Below are 27,284 nucleotides of genomic sequence, written 5' to 3' on the forward strand. Positions count from 1 at the left end.
ATACCCCCAATATTAACAGTAATTTTAATATTAATGAATATTTACTTACAATGAAGCATCTTTTATCCTTTGGAAAGCTAAAAGGGCTGCAGTTGATGTGAGAGATCGAGGATCTGTCAAACTTAATCTGATATCTTGTTGATGTATCACATTTGGAATATCTGGAACAAAAAAATTATTTATTCATTTATAACCTCATTGTTTTCTTTTATTTCTTATATTACATTCAAAATCTGGCAACGTTGTGGCTTTGCTTGATAATTATGGATGAGTCATAAAGTCGATTGGGGTAAATCCTTATCATTGAAACCCAATTGAAAATTATAGCGGAGTGTATATCTCTTTTAGCTATCGAATCTATAACAAATCCATCTTTCTAAATCGACATTGAAGAGTTTGAGTTGATATGGACACGTGGTCATAAACTGTGTTCCTTGGACATTGGGAAAAATACTCATAGTGATGAGGTCTTCCGATTTTATTACCCAACAGAGCTACAGAATGAAAACATCGAAACAAATTGTATTTTGATTTCAGTAAAGACCCCAGCGATGATTTGGCGGATAGATCCGTCTAAAGTACTGGAAAAGAATCCATAGTAAAACTTGAAAACACAGAATAAGGTCTTCTCATGTTGTTCCAATGGCTTCACTTGACTCTTCTTGATTTCTTTGACAAAAATTCCTTTTGTAGTTTGTTTTACCAACCACCCCTATGAATTTTTAATGGGATTTATATCAGGACTACTTGCCGGCCACGGTAAAATCTCGATTTTGTGTTGTCGAAACCATTGTTGAATTATGCAGGCGGTGTGGACAGGACATGTTGGTAAATAAAATCGTTGCCATCATAAGTTCGATTAGAATATTGAGGTAAACTTCAGAGTTACACCTTCCACTAATTCTCCATCAAACACCAGGATCCAACCAAGCTCAAACATTTACTGACATCAATATATTGCTCTTCAAATCTGTCATTAATGAACGACTTAAATGTTTCATCATTTGTGAATAGAATTCGGTCCCAAATGTCCACATGACGATACACATAATTAAGTGCGAACACAACTCTGGATTGCTGGCACTCATTTGTTTTTCCAGCACACAGTTTTTCAAATCCGAAGTTTTAATTCGTTTACATGCCGTAGGATTGGATCCTGGAAAGTATTAGTAGCATTAGTAGCCGAATCAAAGGGATTTTTTCTTAAAAAATTAATCAACGTAACATCTTGTGCGTCATTTGAAATTTTCATTCCTTCAGACCCATCGCTTCTTCTTGTATTAAAACCTAGATGAGTTGCCAGTCTTCTTATACACCAGCCATCTTTAAATTTGACAATAATGACAGCTTTTTGAATTTCACTTAACTTATGAGGCTCTTTTACTTCCAAACTGAACAAAAGTGTAAGTTGAAAATTGTAAAAATTGAATAGTGTGTATTACTTATACTTTACGAATGTCTGATGCAAAAGGAAGTTGTAAGTAGGAGCGGGGTGTTACTAACCTAACCTAACATAACCTAAACTAACTCAGAAACTGAGAAATCAGCACTATCGGCATTACATTCCTGAATTCTTTTTTCTTTCTCGTAACGTAAGGTTGGGTTAGGTTGTTAGGTTAGGAACACCTCGCCCTTACTTACAACTTCTATCTGCATCAGCATTCGTAAAGTATAACTAACTAACTAACACACTATTTAATTTTCACATTTTCAACTTAAAAAACTTATTGGGAACGTGGCAATGAAACATCAAAGTGCACTAACTTTAATATATTTTCCGAGCTTTCGAAAACTTATGTATTCATCGTCTGGAACTGAAATTATGGTCAAATACATGAGAATGAGAATAATAAAATTTTTAAATAAAGATTTTCATTTTTTTTAAACGTATTCTTGTAAAACTTTTAAAATTCATAGGTTTTGAAAATTCAATATTCAAATTGACGTTGATAGGAATATTAATTAATTGAAATATTGATTCTGGTTACTATAAGAATTTTTACTAATTTTTAATTAGTTAGATTATGAACGACTTTGAATTTTCATAGGTTAGTCCCAGAAGATGAATACATAAGTATTCGAAAGCTCGGAAAATATATTAAAGTTAGTCCACCTTGGTGTTTCATTGCCACGTTCCCAATAATAAACTACTCATAATATAGGTGGCAAAGACTTTACAATTCAGCGCGAAAAACTGTACAAAATATTTTTCTGCCAATATTCGCTGCAACTTAGCAACGTATTAATTTTGAAAAAAATTATATCCGATCCTCCAATGCCATTAAAATATCCAAATAAACTAGAAACACACAATTATCGTATTTGTTTTGATCCGGTCACCGTGTATGACGTAAATTATTTTAGCTTAAAGTTCTGTTGGTCGAGTTGACTGTTCGTATAAACCCACCCATCAAGATAACATCGCTCACCAATAACCAATAAATAATATTTTTTTTAAAATGTTCATATCTACCGATAGGCGTTAACTGCGAGTTAAAACGAGTTTTAAAAACAAATTTAAATCAATTAGGCGTGACTAGTCAACCGAATCGACACAACATAATTGCACTTAATCTAAAGAATTAGCATAAGGAGAATCGATTTTCGTAAAATTATGTTATAAAAAACAAAGTGAAGCAGTAGCATAAAATTTGAATTGATTTCATTTAACTTATTGCCCTTGGCTAATAATAAACTTATCCATGAATTAAAGTAATTCTGGAAGGTCTCTTTCGAAATTTAATTGCTTTTTTGTGATCTTTTCAATATCAGAAATAGTTTTAGCACATTTTTAACTTTTGTGCAGAGCTAAAAGTTGCATGGTGCTAAATCTGGTAAATAAGATGGATCTGGATATACTTTAAGCGTCCAACAATGTTGTCACAATGAAGTTAAGGACAAGTTCTTAAGTATAATTGTAATTATTTTCGGAAAATATTAATTAAGATACCTCGTCAAAAATAAGTGGAACATTTTGAACAATTAAAGTAAATTACTGCTTGATATGACACCTGAGTCTAATTCTATGTTCAATATTTCTTTAGGTCACCATCAACGTCTTGTAGTTCAGCTGACAACAAATAATTATCACAGTTACAGACATGATTGTCTTGTGTAATTTTGCAACTTAATTTCTTTTCTTCTAGTCAAAGCAAATGTTTATTATAATGAATACAAACTAGGAATTCCGATAAAAATGATATGTGGATATAAGGATCATAGTAAATGAGGCAACACAACTGCGAAACTGGTAAAATTTCATGTGAACAGAAGTCTACAACAAGGTGATACCCTCTCCACTGTCGGAAATCAATGGAATGAAGCTGATGAAAGTCCAAGAGGGTTTTAAAAGAAGATTCAAAAGCCAGAAAAAATTAGTATGCCAACACTAATACAATCAAAGTCTCGCATATGAAACAGGGATATTAAGCAAGGCAGATGAAGACGTATTGAACAGAAAGATATCAAAAATGTCTGTTAAGGTAAAAGACTGGGATAAGTTTCTTCTTCTTCTTACGACAGTTGGCGATCCAAATGGCTATTGCAGCTCTGAAAATTTCTATGGACGTCTGTCTTTCAGCCGTGAATTTTGTCTACGGCCGACCGACCGTTTTCCTTCGATCTTCCCTTCTATTATCCTAGATACTGCTTGATTATCGTGAGAAGTTCTTTATGTTTACCCATTTGCAGTAGGACCTCTATGTTTGCCTGTATTCGCCTGTAGGCGTACATTTCGAACGCATCAATTTTCTTCTTTGTTGCCGTATCCATGGCCCAGCCTTCGCATCTGTACCGAAGACCAGGAAAGATGTAACAGCGAAGCATTCTGGTCCGGAATTCAAGGCTGAAGTTGCGGTTTGCTCGAAGTGTCTTCATGTTGTTCAGAGTTTTCCGCGCTTGCTCAATTCTTGATCTGATTTCGAGTTTTGGGTCGCATTGCTAGTTGATGAGGTATCTTAGAGATGACACCAATAGTTTGGAAATATATTTAGTGTTACAAAAAAATCCTAAGGACAAAAAGAGAAGAATCTCGAATCAAAAGGAGTATGTCTGATACATTGAAAAATATTTGTTAATTTTTATAATACACAGCTTGTAAAACGAAATAAAAATCAGCGGTGGCCAATTCGTTACCAGGATTATCTTTAATCCAACATGTAAATTGATGGCTGGAATTGAAGGGTTCATTTAATCCCTATAGGTAAATTCGTTATCGAGTTTTTATATCAGATGCAACTAGGTATTTAAAAAACGCCGAAAACTAATTAACATTCCATTAGTAATGACCTTTTCGAAAGGTATCTATATCTATAGTCCACTTTTGTGAATAAGAGAGTAATAAAACGATGAAGCATTAGTAATTTTGACAGGTTAAAATCTTTTTTTATTGTACTGTATAGCTTATGTAATAAAAGTAATAGATTTGTATTAATAAGATGTTTTTTCCCAACCAGTGCTGGCAGAAGCGTGCATCTCGGATGCACTAAAACTCAGGCATTACTTCGTGGGGGAGGCGACCTCCAATCGATGATGGTTAGTTGTGGCCTTATATTACAAACATTACAAAGAGAAGAACGATATTTTTGTTTGCTATACGACGTTGGCCGATTATTAGTCACTTCTTTAATTGTTTGACAACTTGCGGGAAGTACGAATTCCAATAACGGTTGTTATATTAATTGTATAATTTATTATTTTATTTCCAATTATAGAATTTGCCCATTTAATTTCGTATTATCTAAATTTATCGGAAAAGATTTGGAATATTTGTTGTAGCAGTCGTATGTTTGATGTAAAGTCATTATCATAAAGTTATTAATATGTGTAAGGAGTTTCATTATGAAATTATCATACAGGGTGGGCCTGAAAGTTTTGCGAATTAAAAAAATAATAATACAAAACTACATCTGGGAAATCCATTTCTTAAAAAGGACACCATCGCGCTGCAAAACATTCCTCGAATCTAGATCTCAAATTGGTAAAAACTCGCTGGCACATTGATTAAACGTGGCTGGGTTATTGGATTCTACTTTTCAGGTATCCTCACATAAAAAAAAATCCGGTGGTGTTAGGTCCGGACTTGTAGGCGGCCTTGCAATGTCACCTCGGCGAGATATCAGTTTCCCAGCGAACATCCGGTTTACTAACGCCGAAGAGAGGCATTAGAAGTATGACATGTCACGCCATCTTGTTGAAACCGTGTCGTACGATTATAGGCTTCAAATTGTTGTAGTTGCGGAAAGAAAAAATCCTTTAGAATGGTTACTTATCGTACACATTGCCCCTGATGATTTTGAAAGAAATAGGGTCCGATAATTCCGCCAAAACGGTTACTTTCGGCGAATGCAGAGGCTTTTGATGTTTTACACGTGGTTCACTGCAGCCCAGTAACGGCAATTCCGTCTATTGACATGCCCATTTAAATAAACAAAAGCTCGTCTTAAAATTAAATCATTCGGCTGTAATTTCTTCACAAGTTGAATTTTATACGGGTCTAATTTCAGATCTTTCGACGAAATGCGACGCGAAGATGCTCTGGATACCAAAAGTTCGGCTGATCGCTTGCGAGTCGATAGACCAAGATTACGTTGAACTTGTCGAATTGTGTCTTCTTTTCTTGTTGATCTTGGGCGTTCCGTGTGCTTCTGATTTTCTGATCGAATCACACTTTCCCTTGGACACTGATTTATGTCATTTAATCCAAACAATAGCGCACGAATCGCCATTTTTGTAATAATGTTTAATACAGAATGCACGTCGGGACTAGATTTCCGAGAACCGAGCTACCCATCCCCGCCACCCGCGCAGCTCCCTCTCATAACGTTCAGACGCAAGAAAGTTTGTAAAATCGTACGCTTTTCTGGCCCACCCTGTATTTTCTATTATATTTATAAATTGACTTGTCATGAAACTTTAGATTTTGTTAATCCTATATACTTCAACTATCAAATTTTATTGAATTTACTCTGTTGGTTTGTTTGTCTGTTCTGGTGGAATTTTCTATCCTGATCGTCATTACGTCAATCGAAATTCTATTCAAAAAAACTTTTGGTGAAAGTGGAAGACTTTGTAACTTAACTGTATAAAGAATAAGGGCGAGAATTTTTGTATTTGCTTTGTATTTTCTACTATTTTAAAGACCCAATGTTGAATCAAATATCTGTATAAATCAAGAGCCAGTCAAGGGCAGTATAGAAAGTGAGTAGCTTCCACTTAAGATACGAGATGAGATATGAGATTATTCATGGTTCCAACGGCTTTGTCTGTGTCAGTTCATTTCGAGCCATTATAAGTTGTTGCTTAAGGTTATTAGAGCGGGGCTGTGAAAAATACTTTTCATTGAAAAAGACTTCAGTTTCAACGATCATCCTTGAATAAAGAATTTTTATTACAAAACGTTACTTTATAACGATACAACAAATTAATCTATTCATATTTGCATTGGCAAGTAACTTCTTTGACATCCACGGGGTGATTAGTTACATTTGAACAGATTGTGAATCAATTATTTTATGGTGTAGGAAATAATTATGTGCCCAGACAGTAGGGTGCTGCACTAACATAATGCACCCTTTGCAAAAGATTCCAATGTTACCATATCCATTCTATTCGCCGGATTTATCGCCCTGTGATTTCTTTACCTGTCATCTGTCATTGAATAATTTCAAAATAAGTAGTCTTCAAATCATTAGTTTCATTACTACTTAATTGTGAGACCTCAATAGTCATTTTTGTCTTATTTCTATCGCAGTTTTCTCTTTACTTGTTAATTAAGCAAGCGTGGCGAACAACATTATAACCATTAATTTTTCTCACGGGTAACCAACTTTTAAAGTTAATAAAACATTTATACGCAATAAATCCAATTTAATTAACTAATTGGTTGAATTTATCGGTTGTTTTTCGAAACCCGTGTAGCAATGCGATAATAATTTAAATTTTCCTGTACTATAACGTTAATTAAAGAGTACCGCGAAATGCTTCGATGCTTCGTGTACACTTGTTACAGTCATATACTCTTCTTCGCAGGCGGCCTTGGAATTGTTAACCGAGCTATACTAATCCAAAGAACCTTCTCTAGTTCTTCTTACTTCAGCGGCGGATCGTCAATATTACGAAAGGAACAATTACTTAATATTTTTTTTTATAAAATATAAAAATATATTTTAACAAAAAGATACGTTACGTAATTATCAGCTGTTTCGTTTGATACACATATTGGTTGGATGAAAATTATGTAGAGTTTGATTTACAAAAAAAAAAGAAGAAGTGATGATAAACAAAATTATTTTATATTGTTGGTTTATATTTTAACGTCAATAACAAAGACGATGAGGATATTACAAAGAAGCATCTTATCTTGAAAATCATTAATCCTTACACTTTGTTATTGAATAATGATTGTTCTTTAAGACTGCCGGCCATTTGGCGATAGTATCAAACAAGATATTTATGACGTACACTTCGCTTCTGTAATACAATGGACGTGAGATTAAATCTTTTAAGTAGGTAATTAACATATAATCAAATTAGACTGTTAGTAATGAGTTGTTTGATGGAAACCGTACATTAATTGTAGTCTCAAATTAAATATTCTACATTTAGAGTTGTTAGGTATTGAAAATAAATAAAAGCTACTTTCCGAGCAATATTTTTTACTATAATTATGGAATATTTTATATAGAAAATAAAAAATTTATAATATTTGTGACTCTGATTTTACCTATTCCTACTTCTTACAAACTTTTATACGGATTCTCTCTTTGCATCGTGTTAGTTCCACCAAACTGAATACGAGCTTGCAAGAAGCCATGAAAAGAACTATTTCGATTTCGTGAAGAAATTAACCCTAATTCAGATCTGCACCTTCCAAAATATCCTTTTAAAGAGCGATGGAAAGATTAATATCTTCTTCAGTGTTATAAGGAGAGCTGGAGACTTGGAAGAATACAACTTTAGTCGCCTCGGCGTGAATGCTGAACTACGTTTCACACAATCGTCGATTTGATCTACGATTTATTTAAGTTTTAAAGTCTTATTATTGGAGTGATCGCTTTATTGTGTCAACAACATTAAGAAATCGTCACTTTATTGCCGTTCAAGTACAACGGCAGCTCCGGGAAGTGCGAGGCGTGGTTATTAGTCAGAGGAGAGTAAGACGAAGACTGCAGGAAAATAGCTTGACCCCTAAAACACCTGCGATTGGTGCAAAATTTACTCCAGCTCATCTGTAAACACGCCATCGTTTTGCACAGAATCATCACAATTCGACTTTGGTCTCAGATCAGACCAGAATATGCCACCATGAAAGCTACCGAAGATCAAGAGGACGATTTGCATGACCCTGTGTTCATTCGTAAGGGCGACCGTGTTCACGGATCAGGATGTATCGAGGAGATTCTAGCAATTTACGTTGACTACATTGGAGACGAATTTACCTTTATGCAAGACAATGCAAGATCGCAGACCGCAAGAAACGTGCAAGATTACATTGCAGAAGTCGGTTTTCGGGTTGTGGAGTGGCCAGTATACATTCCCGACCTAAATCCGATAGAATATTCATGGGATGAGCTAAAAAGAAGATTTCGAGCTAGATTTTCTACCACAAATTTAGGTATTAAATATTGTTAGTTGGAGCATCAGCAAACAATGCTGACGATTATAAAATATTCTGTAACGTTCATCGGAAAAGATATATAAATCGTTGCAGGCCAAAACAAGATTGAAAAACAGAAGAAAAGACTACAATATATCATTCAAACTGTTGGCCTTCTTTACACTTTACGTGATTGGAGCTCGGTTAACAAAAAATATTTGGAAATCCGTCAGTCAATTTATTATTCCATCAATTTCGATCTTACACCTCCAATAGGAATGTCCATCTTCGTTTTGGATGTCATTCTGAACGGCCTGGTAATGCATAACTAAAATTATCTCAATGGCAGTAATTATGTTTATTTTAGTAGTTCAGTCAGTAAGTTAGAGTCGCGTTCATAGTTGTATTAGATATAGATAGAAGTCAATCAAAGTCCCAAAATATTGTAGTCATCACATTTTTGATGCTTCTCGTAATCTTTTGGCACGGACCCACTCCATGGAATCTCTTTACCGATAAAATTGTTCGAATGACACTTTTTTGGCGACAAAACTCTATAAATTGCTCATAAGTTTTTGGTCGACGCCGTTTTTGCACTGCGCTTATCTTAGAACACTTGTTTTGGAAACGCTGGTCTGTGCTGCAATTTCTTTTGTTTTGTCATACTCAAATGCTCGTGTCAGATCCTTAGAATACTTTTTTTTGGAAATGGCAGTTACTTGCAACAATCTCTTCCACCATATTCGTGTTTTCTGGAGTAGTCACCGTCATAGAACCTCCCGCACGTGGTTAATCTTTCTAGTGATTCTCCTCTCAAGTGAAACAATTTTTAATTGTTGAAAATGATGGACACAAGCCACAGTAATCATCCTCCGTTATGTTTTTGATTTGTGTTGGTGCTAATCCTTCTTCAGTCAAAAATAAGAGCGCAATACTCAATTTGAGACATTTCTCAAAACAAACTGACTTGGAGCTCTACTGTAATACAATGAATTGCAGCAGGAAGTTGAAACTTTATTAAAACTTGTTACTGTCGCGTGCCTAAAGATTTTTCAAAACGCACCCTATCTAATTGTTGAACAATCCTTCTCTAACTGGAGATACTATATCCCGAGAAAGAAACTCTTTGGAGAACCATTTTTAATTAGTCTTCCAGATGAGATCTGCAAGGAATCTTTTACTAAAGAAATCAGTTTAATGTAAGTGAATGGGATAGAAAATTGCGTCACGATTTGCGTTTTATAATTTGAAAGTTGACTCTCTCAACGGTAAAAAAAATATAAAATTGATATCCTTCAATTAATATATGTGCTACTACATCAGAAAACAATGTAGCTAATAAGACATTTCACTACCGACTGATTTAAAAACTCAAAAGTCTTAACAAAAAAGTAATTTACGCTAGAGTATACATCATATCCGTCAGTTAATTTTTATAACTGTCATATTTCATCGGTAGCTAATTACATCAATATATCATAATAATGAAATTAATATAAACGCGTATTGCGCGATCGCTTCAAGATTAAGTACATACGGACAGTTATATTTTTTATTACTCACATAATAATTTCTGAATATCCTTGGCAATCACCATTAGAAAGAATATTGTCGAAGACTTGGTTTATTGATAGAAATAAATTTTTTCGTATTAATATCCGTTGTTGATAGAATCTTCAAAAAGAATTCAATATAAGATTATAGAAGCAAAGTACAGATTACGTATAGGGAAAAGAAGAATAACCTAACCAAGTAAACAACCTTTCTTGTTATAATAGATCATTTTCATATATGTAATACTTATATATGGACAATTTAAACGAGTAGGATTGTCCTATTATTATACTATTTTCTCTCTCATTCCAGATACCTCGTTTAAGTTGCGCATGCTTGAGATTGCGCAGAACCGAGCTGAAACCTCGGAGGATAGAGAAAGCGTTATCATTCTATCTTCCTTAGTTTCCAGAAACTATCCATATGGTAGTATAGTTCTTCCAAAATCAATTGCAGAAGGAACAATCAATATTTCATAAATTCGCACGGCATTCATACCAAATTAAGTAATGAAACATAATGTTTACTCCCCGTATAAAATTCGGTAAACATCAAACGAACCGTCAGTCCACGTGAACTCATCATCTCCACTGTTTACCAATGAAAACAACGGATCGTAAACATAAGCGTGCGTATGAGTTTATAAATTGATTTTAAAGGTTATAGACTAGCCCAAAAGATTTTAAATCGATGCCCACGCTTTGCAAGAGAGATAAGTATGGAGCTAAAGGGGGCAAAATAAGAAGGGAATTCATATCTGGATCCCAAAGTTTCTTAGATTTGTTAATAACGATACTTCATCTTCAAATGCCTTTAAGTGCCCTTTGTCTGTTAGTGTTTCACTAACTGTCATTTTTTCTATTTTAGGATAGTGATGAATGTAGCGACGTTTTTAGTGATTTTTTTATTGTTTCTTTAGTACAAGTTTGTGTGGTTTAAGGATGGTTCAATCTAGCTGTGCCATATACTGTACGGCTAGAAAAAAGAAATATACAGATCATAGAAAACTATGTTTTCAACTTAAAGTAAGACCGGGGTGTTTAGTAAAAAAGGAAAATCAAATTTCCGTCTTTCTTCCGGTTTTTCAGGTTGGTTTTCACATTTTTCCGATGAAACACTTTTATTATGTTGAATATTTATTTTAGAAAATACAAGTAAAATAAGATAACTTTTATTTTTCTTGTTACTTTTCCCTAATTTTCTATCAATACTTTTCTACTTATTTCGTTACTTATTTTCGGATTACACTATATATACTATTCAAATTGATCGCACCCTGTATTTGTAAGATGAGGTCCTCAAGAAAAATTGGTTCATTTGTTTAGAACTGCCGACTTCAAAGATGTTTTATTTCCAATAGAATTCGCTATTCAACTACGAAATCATTTTGTAGTACAAAAAAATCATAATAGAAACTAAATAACGAGACAAAGCTACACCCAATTTTTAAACGTGTTAGAATAATATATAATCAAATTAATACTTGCAAAACAAAGAATAATACAGTCATTAGATATGGTAAAACACGATGATTGGGCGTTTTTTTTTATCAAACGAACTACTATATAAATTTAGAGTAGACCGTCAGAACTTAAATATGATTTTTATAGCATAAATTCCAATAATATTAAATATTTTTTTTGAAAATAGACTTTATCTTCTAAGTTCTTCCAATATCAATTGCAGATCATAAAAACCCTTGCTGATAATTTTGTTTAAATTTGTTGTTTTCATTGGTAAACAGTGGAGACGATGAGTCCACGTGGACTGACGGTTTGTTAGATGTTTATCGAATTATATGAGGGGAGTAAACGTTATTTTTCATTTCTTAATTTGATATGAGTACCGTGGATTTTGCAATATGCAAGTAATTTAAATTTACTAGAATATTGTTTCCCAGTCCCAATATTATTATAAAATCATTATTTACCCATTTATTTTTTTCTTAATGTATGGAATCTTTATCAAAAATAAGTTGGCGAAATTCAAATTTAATACACGCCTCAAAACTTGGACGTCTTGGATTTATTGAGGTCAAAACAGTGTGTAAATTGTGTTTGGAACAAAAATCCTTTTTATATTTCTGTTCCTGAAGCGTTTTTAGTTTCTGATTAATTTTCCGGTATTCATGATGACTGCATATTTTGCATTTAATCAAGATTTTACATTAGTTGAGGTCAAAGGAGTGGAAGCATTAACATGATCTTTCAACAAGACAAACATTTTATTATTGTTTCCTCATGTCTCATGACTATCGGTTTTCCTTCTAATAAAGTTTCACACTCCGATACTTTAATCGATATTATAACCTATAAAGTAGCTGTCACTGTCACTGTCACTACTTTAAGTAAACAAATCCTGGACAAATCCTTGACGACATCCAGAGCCCGCAAAAAATAGCGACGCTCAAAACAAACCAAATTTAACCGATACTTTGAATATTATTTTAAAAATTATTTTGTACTTTTTTGACAGAATATATATTTTGATAGTGAATAAAACATATAAAAAACTACATTACCAACTCTTCAAAACGCCGATATCCAATATTTTGAGTTTAGGTTGACTCTTCAATGTTTTCTACATTTTTTGTTGATTTTAAAAGAACTGTAAACTTATTTTTATATTTTATTCTTAACAAGAAGCAAAAACGTATAACTAATGATCAAGTACTGCCCTCTATATATTGACAAGTGACAAGTGACTTTCGATTTCAACTTTCTCAAGTTTTTCTGGTTCCCAATTATGGAAATCAACATAATTTTGAATTATTATTATTATCTGTTGCATTCGCTTGACTTTATCCGCTTTAGAATGCTATTTATCTACCACCTATCCCATTTTCAAACCAAAGTTATTAAATTAATTAATATTAAATTAATTATTTACCACTAATTGTTAATTAGTCGATTTTTTGAATTGATTCATGCAGCGGAAAATAACACACCAACATGTTGCTATATAATTTTATGTTTTGAATATTTTACTGGGAGTTATAGCTAATTAGAATCGTAAAGCACACATTTGAACAACGTTGCCAGACTTCTAAAATAGTATGCGGATTAAGAAAATTTAAAATATAGCCTGAAATTTCGAGGATAGCAAATTGAACTGCTATTCAGTTGGGATTTTTTAAATTATAATTTTTAAATATTAAAAGCATTTTTAATAGTTCCAAAACGATTTAAATTGCCATCCAAAAGGCAAGCATATATTTTTTAATGTAATTTGATTTCAACATACCTTTAAATGATTTTGAGCATCCCGATTATGCTAAAATTTTTGACGAAGCTTTTTCTTGATTAGAGAATGTAATCCCTAAAACGATTTTTACCACTAAAGCTGCTTTTACCCCCCCAGCCCCCTTCGAATTGATAACGATATCTCTAATAGTATTGATTTCAAAGAAAAAAGTTTTGAACAAAAAAAGAAACTTATGAAAAGGTCTACAAATACAGATTTTTTACATAAAGCTCTTCTTTAGGCTGCTACGATCCAAAATATCTCGGCAGGAGAGGAAACACTGAAACATTTTGAGTTATAACAACCTACACCTTTTTTGTATAGCTTTTTATGAGCTTCATTTTTTGTCCGAAAGTTTTCTCTCTAAAACCATTATTTTTGGAGATATTTAGTAAAATTGTTATAACATTGAAGGGGGAAAAAGGGAAAACGAAACTTTGTCGGTAGATATTCTTTCAGGGATTAAGTTCTTCAGCCAAAGACAAGCTTTAGTAAAATTTTCAACACAATCGGGGTGTTAATCTTCTCGGAACTTTATCCTACATTTTTTAGATAATATCATGAAAAGAATGAGATAATGTTTCAAACAAACAATATGGCTAATGCTTGCTAAAACGTTTGGATGAAATTGGATTAGATTAGCCAAGTTTAGATTCGTTTAGTTTAGGTTAGTCAGTTCGACTCCTGTTGAAATATCTTGAGTCATAACAACCAAAAGAATAAGTTTACGTGAAAAATGTTTATAACCTTTTTTGTACAGCTTTTTATGAGCTTCATTTTTTATTAGCAACGTTTTTTTCTAAAACCAATATTTTCGGAGATATTTAGTAAAATTAATCGGGGGGTTAATCTTTTCATAACATTTGGACACTTTTTGGACAATAACTCAAAAATGTGAAAAGAATTGAAAAAAAGGTTCAAACGAATAATGTAGAGATATTTTCTACAAAATAATTCGGTATCACTTTTGACTTATTTCTGCTAGAAATCGCGATAATTACAATAAATAATCAAAATTTATTGTTTGGTTAATTAGAAGATCGGAAAATGTTAAATTTTTTTCAAATTACATCTACAAAATGGGTAAAATGATTTCATACACTTTTTTATAAATTTATTTAAAAGTTACAATAATTAGTAATTTTTATAATATTTCTTGACTAGACTATAAAATATTTAGTATTGATTTCAAATTGCTGTGCAGCACTCGGTATACGTTTTAATTAAATTCAATTGATCGACAATACAATAGAATTTTATAACGTTTTCCAGATCTACTTAATTATAATAAGTATCAATCAAAATCGTTCGATTGTAATTAATTTATTATACTTACTTGCAATTTTACACTTACTTCCAATCCAATTACATTAATTTAATTAGCATTTATTTATAAATAATCTATTCATAATACAAAAAAGTATCTATATGACGGTATATTTTTGTAGCAAGTATTTTTAATTAATAAAATACGTTTTAACAAAAATAATTTGTTAGTTGCTTGTGAAATATTGAACGAATGTTATTGACACGTGGGCTTCTAATTATTCTGTGTCATAGATCAACAACAAACATAAACAAATGGATTGTTACAATCAACCGGACCTGTGGGAAGTAATCCAGTGGTTTATTTTTATTTATGTAAAAAGTTTTCCGCGTGGAGAGTCCTGCGGATATTTATCTGGAGTTTCTGTACGTTGTAGTATTCGGGAAAAACCTTTTTGGTAGCTGATTCCACAAGCTTGCAATTCTGGGCGTTCCACACAAACTCGGTGTTCATGAGTCACGTCTTTTATGCTCCAAGCTTGCCAAGTTTCTGGTCAATTCTAGATTGCCTATAAGTCGATTTGCTTTTTTCTGTATTGACTCGAGCATCCTCAGGGTATGCTTGAAAGTCGAGCTCCAAATGTGCGAACTATATTCCAAAGATGGACGAATCTATGCCTTGTAGAGGATCAGAAGCTGTTACGGAATATATATCACAAGTTTTTGTGAAGTTGACTTAGCTAATTCGGCCACGGACTTGCTCTGTGATGGTGGTAGTTTATGTCCAAACAGGACCAAATCTTCCCTAACCAACAGAACCTTCCAAACAAAAGTTATTGATGGAAAATCTAAACTTTTGACTATAGTAGCAGGGGCGTCACAGGGTAGCGTACTAGGCCCGCCATTTTACATACCGTATACAGCAGCTATACCATAGATACAGTATACAACGACAAGAACTTTTGCTGATCCTCTCTACTAATCAAGAACCACAAATAGCAACAAATATTGAGGATCATCTAAAACAATTACAAGAATGGCTATAAAAAATGTGACATTCACGCTAAGTAAGGCTGCATGTCCTCCAATAATACAGAAATGCCACATGTAGATAGTGATAAATACTTAGGAGTCCACCTAGACAAAAATCTTAACTGGAATCAAGAATTGCATTGGTTGATAGGGAGAAAATCCAAAGATTCACTTTTAAACGAAGTCCTTATTCAGAGATTCCAATCGAAAATACTCCGTCAACTGTAGATGCTCCATGTTATGTATCAAACCACACCATTCACGTGGACCTGGAAGTCCCCACAGTACAAGAAGTTATCTAAGAAAGGATCATCAAACATAAAAAAAACTATAGAGACCCACCTAAATCCACTACTAGAGGAATTTTTAAAACCAAGAAACGCAAAAAGACTTAAAAAAGTTGGACTTTAGACCTAGTATGAGGTATAAGACGTTACATCACTGGATGTAAATCTTATCAAGACATTATAGGTGTTAGATTATCTAGCACTCGCGAGCAAATTAACCCAAAGAGTTTCAATATATATTCTGATTGTTAATAAAAAAAAAAATAAATTTCGATTTGAAAGTTTAGTGGCAGTTTTCACCCCCATGCGGTCAGGATACATTTTTTTTTCATATTCAGGTCTATCAAAATTACGTGAACGCCAAATTTCTTTTTCGCAGATTCAGGGAAAAACCTCTACGACTGAACTATTAAGCAGAGACATAATTTTTTCTCCAATAAATAAAAATTTTATCGATTTCAACTTATTATAATTGAAATAATTATGTGTAACGAATACATTTTACCTATTTATTCTCATTGCATAGTCGAATATCAACAATTACAAACATTCAGCATGTCATTTACCTTTCTCTGGTTTTTTCAATTACAGGGAAACCACAATGCGCGATATAACCTGGTCAATTGTAGGCTAGTGGTTAAATCGACTGAGTAATACAAAATTATGTGTATTTAGCAATTATTCTGAATATCGAAGTTTTTAATTTTCTTACTGCAACGATCTTATTTATTTTAAACAATCTTTGTCACTATCCCGATGTGTTAAATGACATCAGATTGTTTATCAACCCTTCTGCTGCTAGAAATCTTTATTGGAAATCTCTAATTTTTCGTAAACTAACAAAAAGGCCTTGTCTCTATAAAATTCTCACAATATAATGTAAACAGGTTACAAAAAAAGGTTAAGTAATTAAGTATACAGCGCATTCTCCAAATTCAAGCTTCGATTAACATATTAGAACAGTACCGGCTTCTCCTCAGGATTTTCTTCTATCAAAGATAGAAAATATGCTTTGTAGTATACAAAGACATGAAGGGGGTAATTATTCACAGCATGTTCATTAATCACAATGATTTTATTGTGTAAGGACTTATGGAAGGAGATTTAGAAAACTAATACCTCCAATAAGTATTTTCAATAAATAATTACAATTTAAAACTATCTGTATATAGTAAAATCGTGAAAATTTTACGTTTGGGTTTTCTTATACGATCTTTTTAACTAGAAAAATTTTTATTTCTACCGGAAGTCGGCTGTAACTTTGTTATTTTAAATAGAGCACCCTGTATATTGATACATTTTTAAATCTAAGTAAAATTTTAGTACACTTTTGTCTAAAAACTTTTTTCGAAAAATGCATACTTTTTGAGTTATTAACTTTTTTGTAAAAAATTTGACGGTTGCCCTTATAAATTATTTTTTTACGAGGATACCCTTGAAGATTTGAGAATGGTTTCTATTCGGTTGCTTTAAGCAAGGTCAGACGTATTTGAATCTATGTTGAAAAATTTTTCATTATATACAGGGTGTGTATAAAAAGTATTCAAAGTTTAACTTCGTAAATATTGAATTTCTTTATTTTTTTTAAATATAACTACCCGGTTTTTTCTATTTTAATGCATTCAGGGGCAAAAAATAAGGCAAATTCATGTATATTTTCTCATACCTAAGCCCTACCGTTATCCAGATATTAAATGTTTCCTATAAATTCTTACTGTAACGATCTTATTTATTTAAACAATCTTTGTCACTATCCCGATGTGTTAAATGACATCAGATTGTTTATCAACCCTTCTGCTGCTAGAAACTCGTTTCGTATAATGTTAACACTTTCCAGAATCTTTATTGGAAATCTCTAATTTCCCGTAAACTAACAAAAAGGCCTTGTCTCTATAAAATTCTCACAATATAATGTAAACAGGTTACAAAAAAAGGTTAAGTAATTAAGTATATAGCGCATTCTCCAAATTCAAGCTTCGATTAACATATTAGAACAGTACCGGCTTCTCCTCAGGATTTTCTTCTATCAAAGATAGAAAATATGCTTTGTAGTATACAAAGACATGAAGGGGGTAATTATTCACTGCATGTTCATTAATCACAATGATTTTATTGTGTAAGGCGATTTAGAAAACTAAGCCAAAAATTCTGAGCTCTATGAATAATTACATGGTAATTGAGGAAAATAATTATTCTAGGGATGATAAATCTATGTAGTAGCATTAAATTTGATGTAAATGTGCTGGATCAAGTGGCTAGAAATCATAAATTATACAAATCAAAGTCTAGAGGATGACCATTGTAAGTATATCTCAACATTTTGGATGAAAAGATTATAAGACAAGAATTTTTATTATAATAGTCAGAAAAACTTGTCTCTGAATATAAAGAACAACAGCTATGACAATAAAACAAACAAAATATGTGATGAATGTTCAATTTTATAATTTTGACTTCAAAAAAAAAACGTAATTCCTTCGTCGTCGTTTTTTCTAACCATTAGCTATAAAATCTGTTATTAAAGTTTATATTGAGTTGCTCGTGAAAGCCAAATATCAACTAATCATATTTTGGGCCAAAAAAAGTGGTAACGAATGGTCGATTCAAACGTTGGAACCAAATTTAGAAACGAATATATTATAAATGACTAAAATTAATATTTATTGTCATAATTCTGCAAACTCTTCTTTACATACCGGCCTAGAAATGTTATGATTCGTCAGCGGTAAACGACAAAAGCTCGACTCGGTGTATCATTAAGCTCGAAAATAAATTGAAACTTCCTTTTCAATATTAATAAAACTATGAAACATAATTGAGCTTCATCAGGGAGAAAAGTCTTGAAGATTAATTAGGGTGGTACGACATCTTATTGCGGCAGTTTTATTTGTTAAACTATAACAAAAATCATATTTAAAACTAGTTGTAGATAGTAAGAATAAACATCGAATAAGGAATTCAAAAACAGTTGATGTATGAGGGCGGGGAAATAACTTTGTTTGAATTTGCCGCCTCTTAACTGATAGAGGATCAGCTCGGAGTAATGACCCGCCTTCTTAAAGTTTGAATATTTATGAGTTGAAGAGAAAACCGATATCAAAGCTCAATATTTTTAGTTCAACGTGGAATTGATACCGTTTCCTTTGCGAAATATTTCTTAGTTAAAACATTTTGTGTTCACCAAGATAACCTAGTGACCTAATATAGAGTTTTTTACGAAAGATGTTATTAAACTCTTATAAACGGCATATCCTGCTTTTATTTTGAAATGCATCCTAAGATTTGCAAATATATGCAAGGTAAGACTATGATCGATAGAATAAGTTTCCATTGTGACGCTATAAGTCGGAATCTGGAAATACTCTCCCAAGTTTTGATAAGTTGTAGGTTAAAAAATTGAATTTTTATTCATTATAATTTTATCCTTATATACGAAACGATGTTCGACAGTATGCAGTTCAATTATAAATGTTTGATTGTGTCTCAATACCTCCAATAAGTATTTTCAATAAATAATTACAATTTATGATAATTTTCTTCAGAATGTCTCTTTATGGCGAACGGTTTTCTTGGGTTGTACAACGATCTAAGAATCTACATATCTCCTAAACTAGAAATTTTATCGAATTAAACATGAAGTACCTTTTTGTTGAAAATTCGATCGAAAAGTTAATTTTTACTATTTTTAGTTTGTACAGGTTGTCCGTGTAAAAGTAACGGATTGTTAACCATTGGGTATGAACCGCCCCTGGCCTTCGGATAGTAGTGTAGAATTATTTATTCCAACAAACACACTGTATAGGGTGTCCCACGATCTGTATATAGTAAAATCATGAAAATTTTTACGTTTGGGATTTCGGATACAATCTTTATAACTAAAATATTTTTATTTTTACCAGAAGTCGGCTGTAACTTTGTTATTTTAAATAGAGCACCCTGTATATTCATACATTTTTAAATTTACGTAAAATTTTAATAAACTTTTGTCTAAAACTTTTTTCGAAAAATGCGTACTTTTTGAGTTATTAATTTTTTTGTAAAAAGTTTTACCGTTGCAGACCCTTATAAATTATTTTTTTACGAGGATATCCTTGAATATATGAAAATGGTTTCTATTCGGTTGCTTTTAGAAAGGTCAGACGTATTTGAATCTATGTTGGAAAATTTTTCATTATATACAGGGTGTGTATAAAAAGTATTCAAAGTTTAATTTCTTAAATATTGAATTTCTTTATTTTTTAAATATAACCACCCGGTTTTTTTATTTTAATACATTCAGGGGTAAAAAATAAGGCAAATTCATGTATATTTTCTCATACCTAAGCCCTACCGTTATCCAGATATTAAATGTTTTCTGTAAATTTTTAGACATGCAGGTGTGGTATAAATTTTATTTATTCGTTATTAAATTGAGAACGAACCATTTTAACGATTTTCGAAAGTGTCAACAAATGACTAATGACAGTTAAATAACTGTCATTTATTACAAAGTCTACTGAAAGTATACATAAAAAATTAAAACTTGTTAAAAAATACAATAATAATTTAAAGCCTCAAATATTTCGGAAACGACTAAAAATTGGAATAGGATTAGGAAATAAAATTTTATTTGATTTTTTTCACATACCTTGACAAGATAAAGAAAAATAATTTTTATATTTCTTGGCGCTTGTATCAACGGGTCAAAATAAAATTTAGACCACACCTGCATCTCTAAAAATTTAAAGAAAACATTTAATATCTGGATAACGGTAGGGTTTAGGTATAAGAAATTATACATGAATTTGCCATATTTTTTACCTCTGAATGCATTAAAGTAGAAAAAACCGGATGGTTCTATTTAAAAAATAAAGAAATTTGATATTTATGAAGTTAAACTTCGAACACTTTTTATACACACCCTGTATAGAATAAAAAATTTTTCAATATAGCTTCAAACACGTCTGACCTTGCTTAAAACGCCCAAACTGAAACCATTTTCATATCTTCAAGGGTATCCTCGTAAAAAAATAATTTATAAGGATCTGCAACGGTCAAATTTTTTACAAAAAAATTAATAACTCAAAAAGTATGAGTTTTTCGAAAAAACTTTTTAGACAAAAGTATACTAAAATTTTACGTAGATTTCAAAAATGTATTAATATACATGGTGTTCTATTTAAAATAACAAAGTTACAGTCGAGTTCCAATAAAACCGGGATTCGGCCGAAAACCCAAACGTAGAAATTTTCATGATTTTACTATTTTGTCATATACACATAGTTTTAACTCGTAGTGGAACACCCTGTATAGACATTCGTAATCATTGATTGAAAATCTAATGTTGGAATGTATAATTTAGAAAATATACTTCTCAACTTTGAAGCCCTATAACTCAAAAACGAGCGATCGTATGATAAAATTTTTTTCCAGAGTCCCGGAACACCCTGTATAGACATCATATATCATCGATAATTATAAAAAAAAACTTAATTATTCGTATGAACCAACAACTCATTTGATATAACCAAAAACGGGTTCAAAAAAATTGAGATTTGACCATTTGGCTAATAAATAATTATTTAATTTTGTCGAGCACATTCAAAAACATGAAATTGGAGTTTGAATTGTCCCTGTAGTCCCCAAAAAAAATCTCAGTCACCGCCACATTGTTAAGACTAGACTTCTTGAACCTCCAGTTTGAACTCTTCCAGCAGGCTCTTTCCAAACTCTCAATAGTCGTGAATCACAAATATTTCTGACTTATTCAACATTCTATCGTTCCATGGAACTGAACTTAACTAAGAGATTTCAACGCCATTATCTATGTGATCTGACCCCCAATTAGCTCTTTGTAAATCAATAACTGTCACAGAAACTGGCGTGGTTACATTTTTTGCTTAAAAGAAAAGTATTTCCTATTTAGTATCTAACTAAGTCGGTATTTTCTGTGTTGCAGATTGTCAATTGGTTTTCATTGATTGGATAGATAGTGTTTGTGATCCTGGCCATTCGGTCCTGGCCTATTCTGTCAACATACTGGTTATAATCCTTCCGACATCTCTTCCTATCTACAACTCAATGTGTATCATGTTACAAATCTTAAGATTGGTATCTCAGTTATTTTGGAGATCTTCTTTTCACTTATAGATGTTTCAGCTATTATTAGTTACTCCATTTTCCATTTTTTTAATTAGCATTTTGCATCGCTTGGATTCCCTTGTTCCTTTTGGTGTAAATATGAATCACATTCTGTAGCTGGTGGTTGTTTCGTATCAATAAATAAATGATATAGATTAAATGTTATTTGAATAGAGAAAAGTTTTAATAATAACATTATTTAACTATGCAGGTAATGCGAAAGCAATATTCAAGAGGAGAAAGCTAAGTGGGAGTGTATGTAAGCGACATATCCATCATACGTCTTTTCTGTGGTACCAAAAACGGCTTTCCAACGTGTACGAGAGGTCGATATTCACAAAAGATACTGTTTAATTGAAATAAATACAAGTGAAAAACGACTGCGGATTATAATGGACTTGGAAACATATATTCAAATGTAACAAGTCTCATATCTCTTAAATCTGCTGAAAGCTTAAAAAGATAGGCATGTCTGATTATATCTTTTTATTAATTAAACTTGCTATAAATAGAATTACTGCCAAATTGGGAAATTATATGGTGAAGTTATCGATGCAGAACATTTACCTATTTTGAAACGTACGAGCTTGTCGAGGGCTTTTTTATTGGGTCGGGTTCTTTTAAAAGGAACGCGTATAATATAATCAATAAGAAACTTTGACTTTGGCGGCTTTATTAGCAACTTACTTGTTTATTATTTAACGAACTCATTCGTTTCGCTTAGTTATTTTAATAAAAGTTGAAGGAATGTTGAAAAATCTATCAATTTGCTTAACAAAAGGTCTCCTTATAGACGATTAGATGTGTCCATCTCTATAGTTATTTTGTGTGTTACATCACTCAATAAATCGTTTAACTAACTCGGAAAAACACATTTTTTTGCAAAAATACGATTTTATTCATCAATATAATCTCCTTCAGGACCAATACAATCATTCCAATGCTTCACTAACTTCTCGATGCCGTGCTTATAAAAGGATTTGTCTTTTGCCTCAAAATAGGCTTCAGTTTCAGCGAATAGCCAGTAGTCACCGGTGGATAAGGAAGCAATTCGAAGTTTGATTCGTTCAATTTCACTATCGTTGCCATCGACTTGTCAATCAGTACATTGTCTTGGTGCAACAGTAGTTTCTTCTTCGACATTTTCCTTAGCATTCAAACGATCCAATAACTCAATGTAGTATCGCTAATTACTGTATCTTCCTTTTAGAGATAGTCAATGACTAATATTCCATGCGCTTTCCAAAATACTGAAACTATAACCTTCTCAGCTGACCGTTGTGCCTTTGGTGCTTGGGACGGTTGCAGTCCATTCAGATGATGATTGTTTGTATTCCGGAGCGAAGTGATGGATCCATTGTAACATATCGATGCAAAAAATGGTTCTTCTAAATAGAGCAGAGTCCAGGTAACACGTTTGAAGCCATTGCTGAGCTTGTACGCTATCGACTCAAGTCGCACAGTCGCGGCCAAAAATCTGTAGCTTCTGATCTTAGGGTCTCAATGCCTTTAGTCTTATCTCTATAATGAGTGGTTCATTTTGTTATTAAGTTATTTTTTTTGGCGAAGAAAAAATATCAAACGAAAAGATATCTTAAACAACGAAAAAATGTTTTTTATTAAATTCGCGAAAATAATGTCATTTGAAATTGACCTATAAGGTAAGGAACTTTCGGGCATTGTCCGGCATTAAGATGAAGATGCCGTAGGCAACGACGAGATCCCTAAAATTTCTTTTATGCATCGGTGCATAAAAGGCGACTCGAGTTTTGCTTCCATTAAAATGCCCGCCCAAATCAACCAGGAATCTCTTGCAACACTGCGCAAATCTTCCTGCAGGTCATCTGAGAAGAGCACGGTGCCCCATTGTTCCTCAGACCAATTAACGTTTTCTTTGGCACATCGTAGACGTGCTGTGCTTAATTTGTGACCAGTAGCTGGTCTGTTTGGTTCAAGGTTAGTTGCCTTAAGTTTCTTCTAACTGTCCAATCACTAATATCCATTTCCCGCGTTTCTCTGAGCTCCTGTTGGACTTGAACACCAGTGAGGGTCCGATTTCTCAGCGATGACCTTGGTCTAGTCGCAATAGGGTGTCCATTTTCAGGTAGAATTCTTGTTTGTTGTTAACAGAGTATGTATCGGATGAAATTTGATGACTAACGAATTGGGTCAAGTAGATAACCTCTTATAAGAGTCAGTTACCCCTGGTTAACTTAAAAAGGGTGGTTACCGACTATAACATTTTGTTGAACTGTGAGAACAAGTAACAATATTCAAGTTAATGCCATTAACTTTAAGATTTTAGAAAGAAAAATACAATTTCGTGTTCAGTTTTTATGTAAGTGAATTGTGGACCGCATTATTTCCAAAATCAATCTTATATTAAGGGCAACGAAACCACTGTTGATCAGTTATCACTTTTAATGTAAGAATGAAAGGACTGATGAGGAAACTGATGTCACTAATTATACATTTGGTAATAAAACTATTAAGAAACTATAAAGGTTGATTTTGAGCCCTCTATGTTTCGAATATAATGCCAATAATTAATATTTTGATATTATATCAAGACTTTTTTGTTAACGCGGTATCAATTTTTGTAATTTGTTTATTAAGACATCGAAAATGGATACATCCTTTCCGGTCAGTGTTTCCGTACAAGGAAAGTACATTACGTGTTGAATTGACTGACCTATCATATGACAACCGCTGAGAAAATCTAATTAAAATAAAATTTATACGTTCCACACAATTGCATCGTGTGACTTGATCCTATTAGTAATTCTTAACAAACTCTCGCAATTCATTTGTTTAATTCGAGATAGGTAATTAAGACAAAGTAACTAACAACGATATTGACGTAACTGAATAATCAGAATCGCTCTGGATGACCGGAAAAGGTACAATTTGAGAGAAAATTTACTAAATCCAATTGTATTAATCACCAAACTGTAGGAGTTTATCTTTTTATGTGAAAAAAAACCTGGAAGCACCCCCTCTGAATTAAAAGCACCCTCTGGAAAATTTTAAATGAGAAAGGGGGTCGTGTGACACCTTGTTGGAAAGAGATTTTACTCCTCTATTCAGAAATATAGAATTTTTTAAATTTGGTGCAATCATAACTGAGAAAATTAATTTTTAAGATGTTAAAGATAATGATGTGGCATAATATTCAGAATCTATCTTTCACTATTCACTTTTTGACAATAACCGAGGTGATTTTGGAATTTTGTTTGACCTCAAGGGTTATTTTGTTAATTTCTTCCGTTATCCTAACTTTTAAATCAGCAATCTATTAAAATATACCTTAGAAATAATCAGGTATTTTCGTATCTGTTCTGCTAAACATCAAAAAGAATATTTGAAGATTCTAAAATATTAATCAAAAAGCCAAATATCTATTTAAAGTGACTAAAACAAAGAAATTTAGTTATGAATCATTTATTCGAGACTCAAAGAATAGACATTTTAATTATGATTGGTTGTGGTACAAACAAAAACTCAAAAGGACGTTTGTGAAATTTTGAATATTAAATACCTTGGTTAACACGTTTCGCCGTCTACAGTTAGCAAAATTGAAAAAAAAATCTCGTGAAACTGGACATGGTTGAGGACTCTTACAAAGTTGAGTTGGTTCAGGAGTTAAATGAAGATGATCCTGATAGAAGACAAGAATTCTGTGAATTGATGATGGACAGAACGAACGCAAACTTACATTTTATAAACAAAATAGTTTTTTTCTGATTTCATTTAAACGGAACGGTTAACAAACAGACCTGTAGGTATTGAAGCTGAGAAAATCTTCACTGGACGTGTGAGGCTCACACTCAATATCCTATGTTTTCTGTGTCCATTATGTTCTAGGTTTCTGTTCTCCTCGACTCTCCCTATCATCCACAAATTTTAAAAGAACGTAGAAAATGCAGATCTCAATTTACAAGCGATCTCGTAGTAAATTTTCAGAAAACCAACGAAATTAATTTAACTTCTTATCGTATCAAAGAAAAAAAAAAAGATAAATACAATCAAATTATTCAATTGATTGTCTTTTTTGGCTTGAACTTGCCAGGGGCGGTTTCACGTTGAAGGGTCCAACAGTTTACCGTTAACATGTTTGAGGTCCATTTTCCAACGCAGCGCTTTTCTATCTGAGCAATTTGCTGACGGAGTCTCTCTCAAAGCTCGTCTGAATTTCATCCAAATTATCAGCAAAGAATTCTACATGGAAGTGAAGTATTTTTTGTTACATAGGAAGTTGCTACATACATTTTTTTAGACGACGATATTCGAAAGTTGTTCGCTCTGTATTCATTTACATACCGAAAGTTGCGTTTTGAGTGTTCCATGGAATGAAAGTGACAGTTCCGTACTGTAAAACACTTGGGAATCAAGCCAATTCAATGTTGACAGTTGACAGTTCCATTTCGATGATTTTGTATAACCTTAAATTTCAAATTTTCTGAAATTCCACCAACATCTAGTAGAGACATACATATTCCATCTGCATTCAATCCAATAAATATTAATAATTGTCCTGGAGGTACAATCAACATTACTTTTTGCAAATAATTAATAAATAAATATGGACATTGCAAATATCATTGAGTACATTATATTGTTCAATAGCTTTCAGTCCTTGACATACGAATAACTATCGGAGGCATCCCGTGAATTTTTTTCCATTCTTGAAAGTATAATTTTGGTTTTCATATTTGAGGATCAACGAATATTCTTTCTTTAAATTTGCTTCAAATATACACGGCAATTTCTATTTCAAATAAAGGCACAATGATTTGACGTAATAGACAATATTTAACTAAAAAATGTTAGTATCTAGCTCTATCACCATTTTGAGATCGGCACAGATATTCCACTTCAAATTATATACATTGGAGTCCTATGTACAAGTTTGGTACGTTTTTTCTGTATTTACAACATAACCAATAAGAATAAATGGTAATTTGTTGCCATTGAACAGCAAAAACGCCCTTTCACTTGCGTTTGAAAAGTCAATAAATAGTCGCCAATCGGTAGGTACATAGAAAAAGCCAATTTCGATTTACAGTTTAAATAAGTACGATTTAAGGAAATAAAGTATTTGTTCGACGGAGAGGATTTTCGTACAGGGCATTGTAATACTTGTCGAAGTCTGAAAATTTTGAAAAATGTGTCCCACATAATTTAAA

General features: G+C 32.5%; 1 protein-coding gene across 1 annotated transcript in view; it reads right to left on the reverse strand.

The window, feature by feature from the left end:
• The window catches only part of LOC130898442 (Krueppel-like factor 12), a 187,771-nt gene that overhangs the window by 11,505 nt on the left and 148,982 nt on the right, over positions 1 to 27,284 (reverse strand). Inside the window, exon 5 of the mRNA XM_057807762.1 lies at positions 50 to 161. Within this exon, the coding sequence (XP_057663745.1) occupies positions 50 to 161 (112 nt within the window). The remainder of the gene's footprint in view (positions 1 to 49; positions 162 to 27,284) is intronic.

The sequence above is a fragment of the Diorhabda carinulata genome, chromosome 10 (genome assembly GCF_026250575.1).
Source record: "Diorhabda carinulata isolate Delta chromosome 10, icDioCari1.1, whole genome shotgun sequence".
In the NCBI taxonomy this organism is placed as follows: domain Eukaryota; kingdom Metazoa; phylum Arthropoda; class Insecta; order Coleoptera; family Chrysomelidae; genus Diorhabda; species Diorhabda carinulata.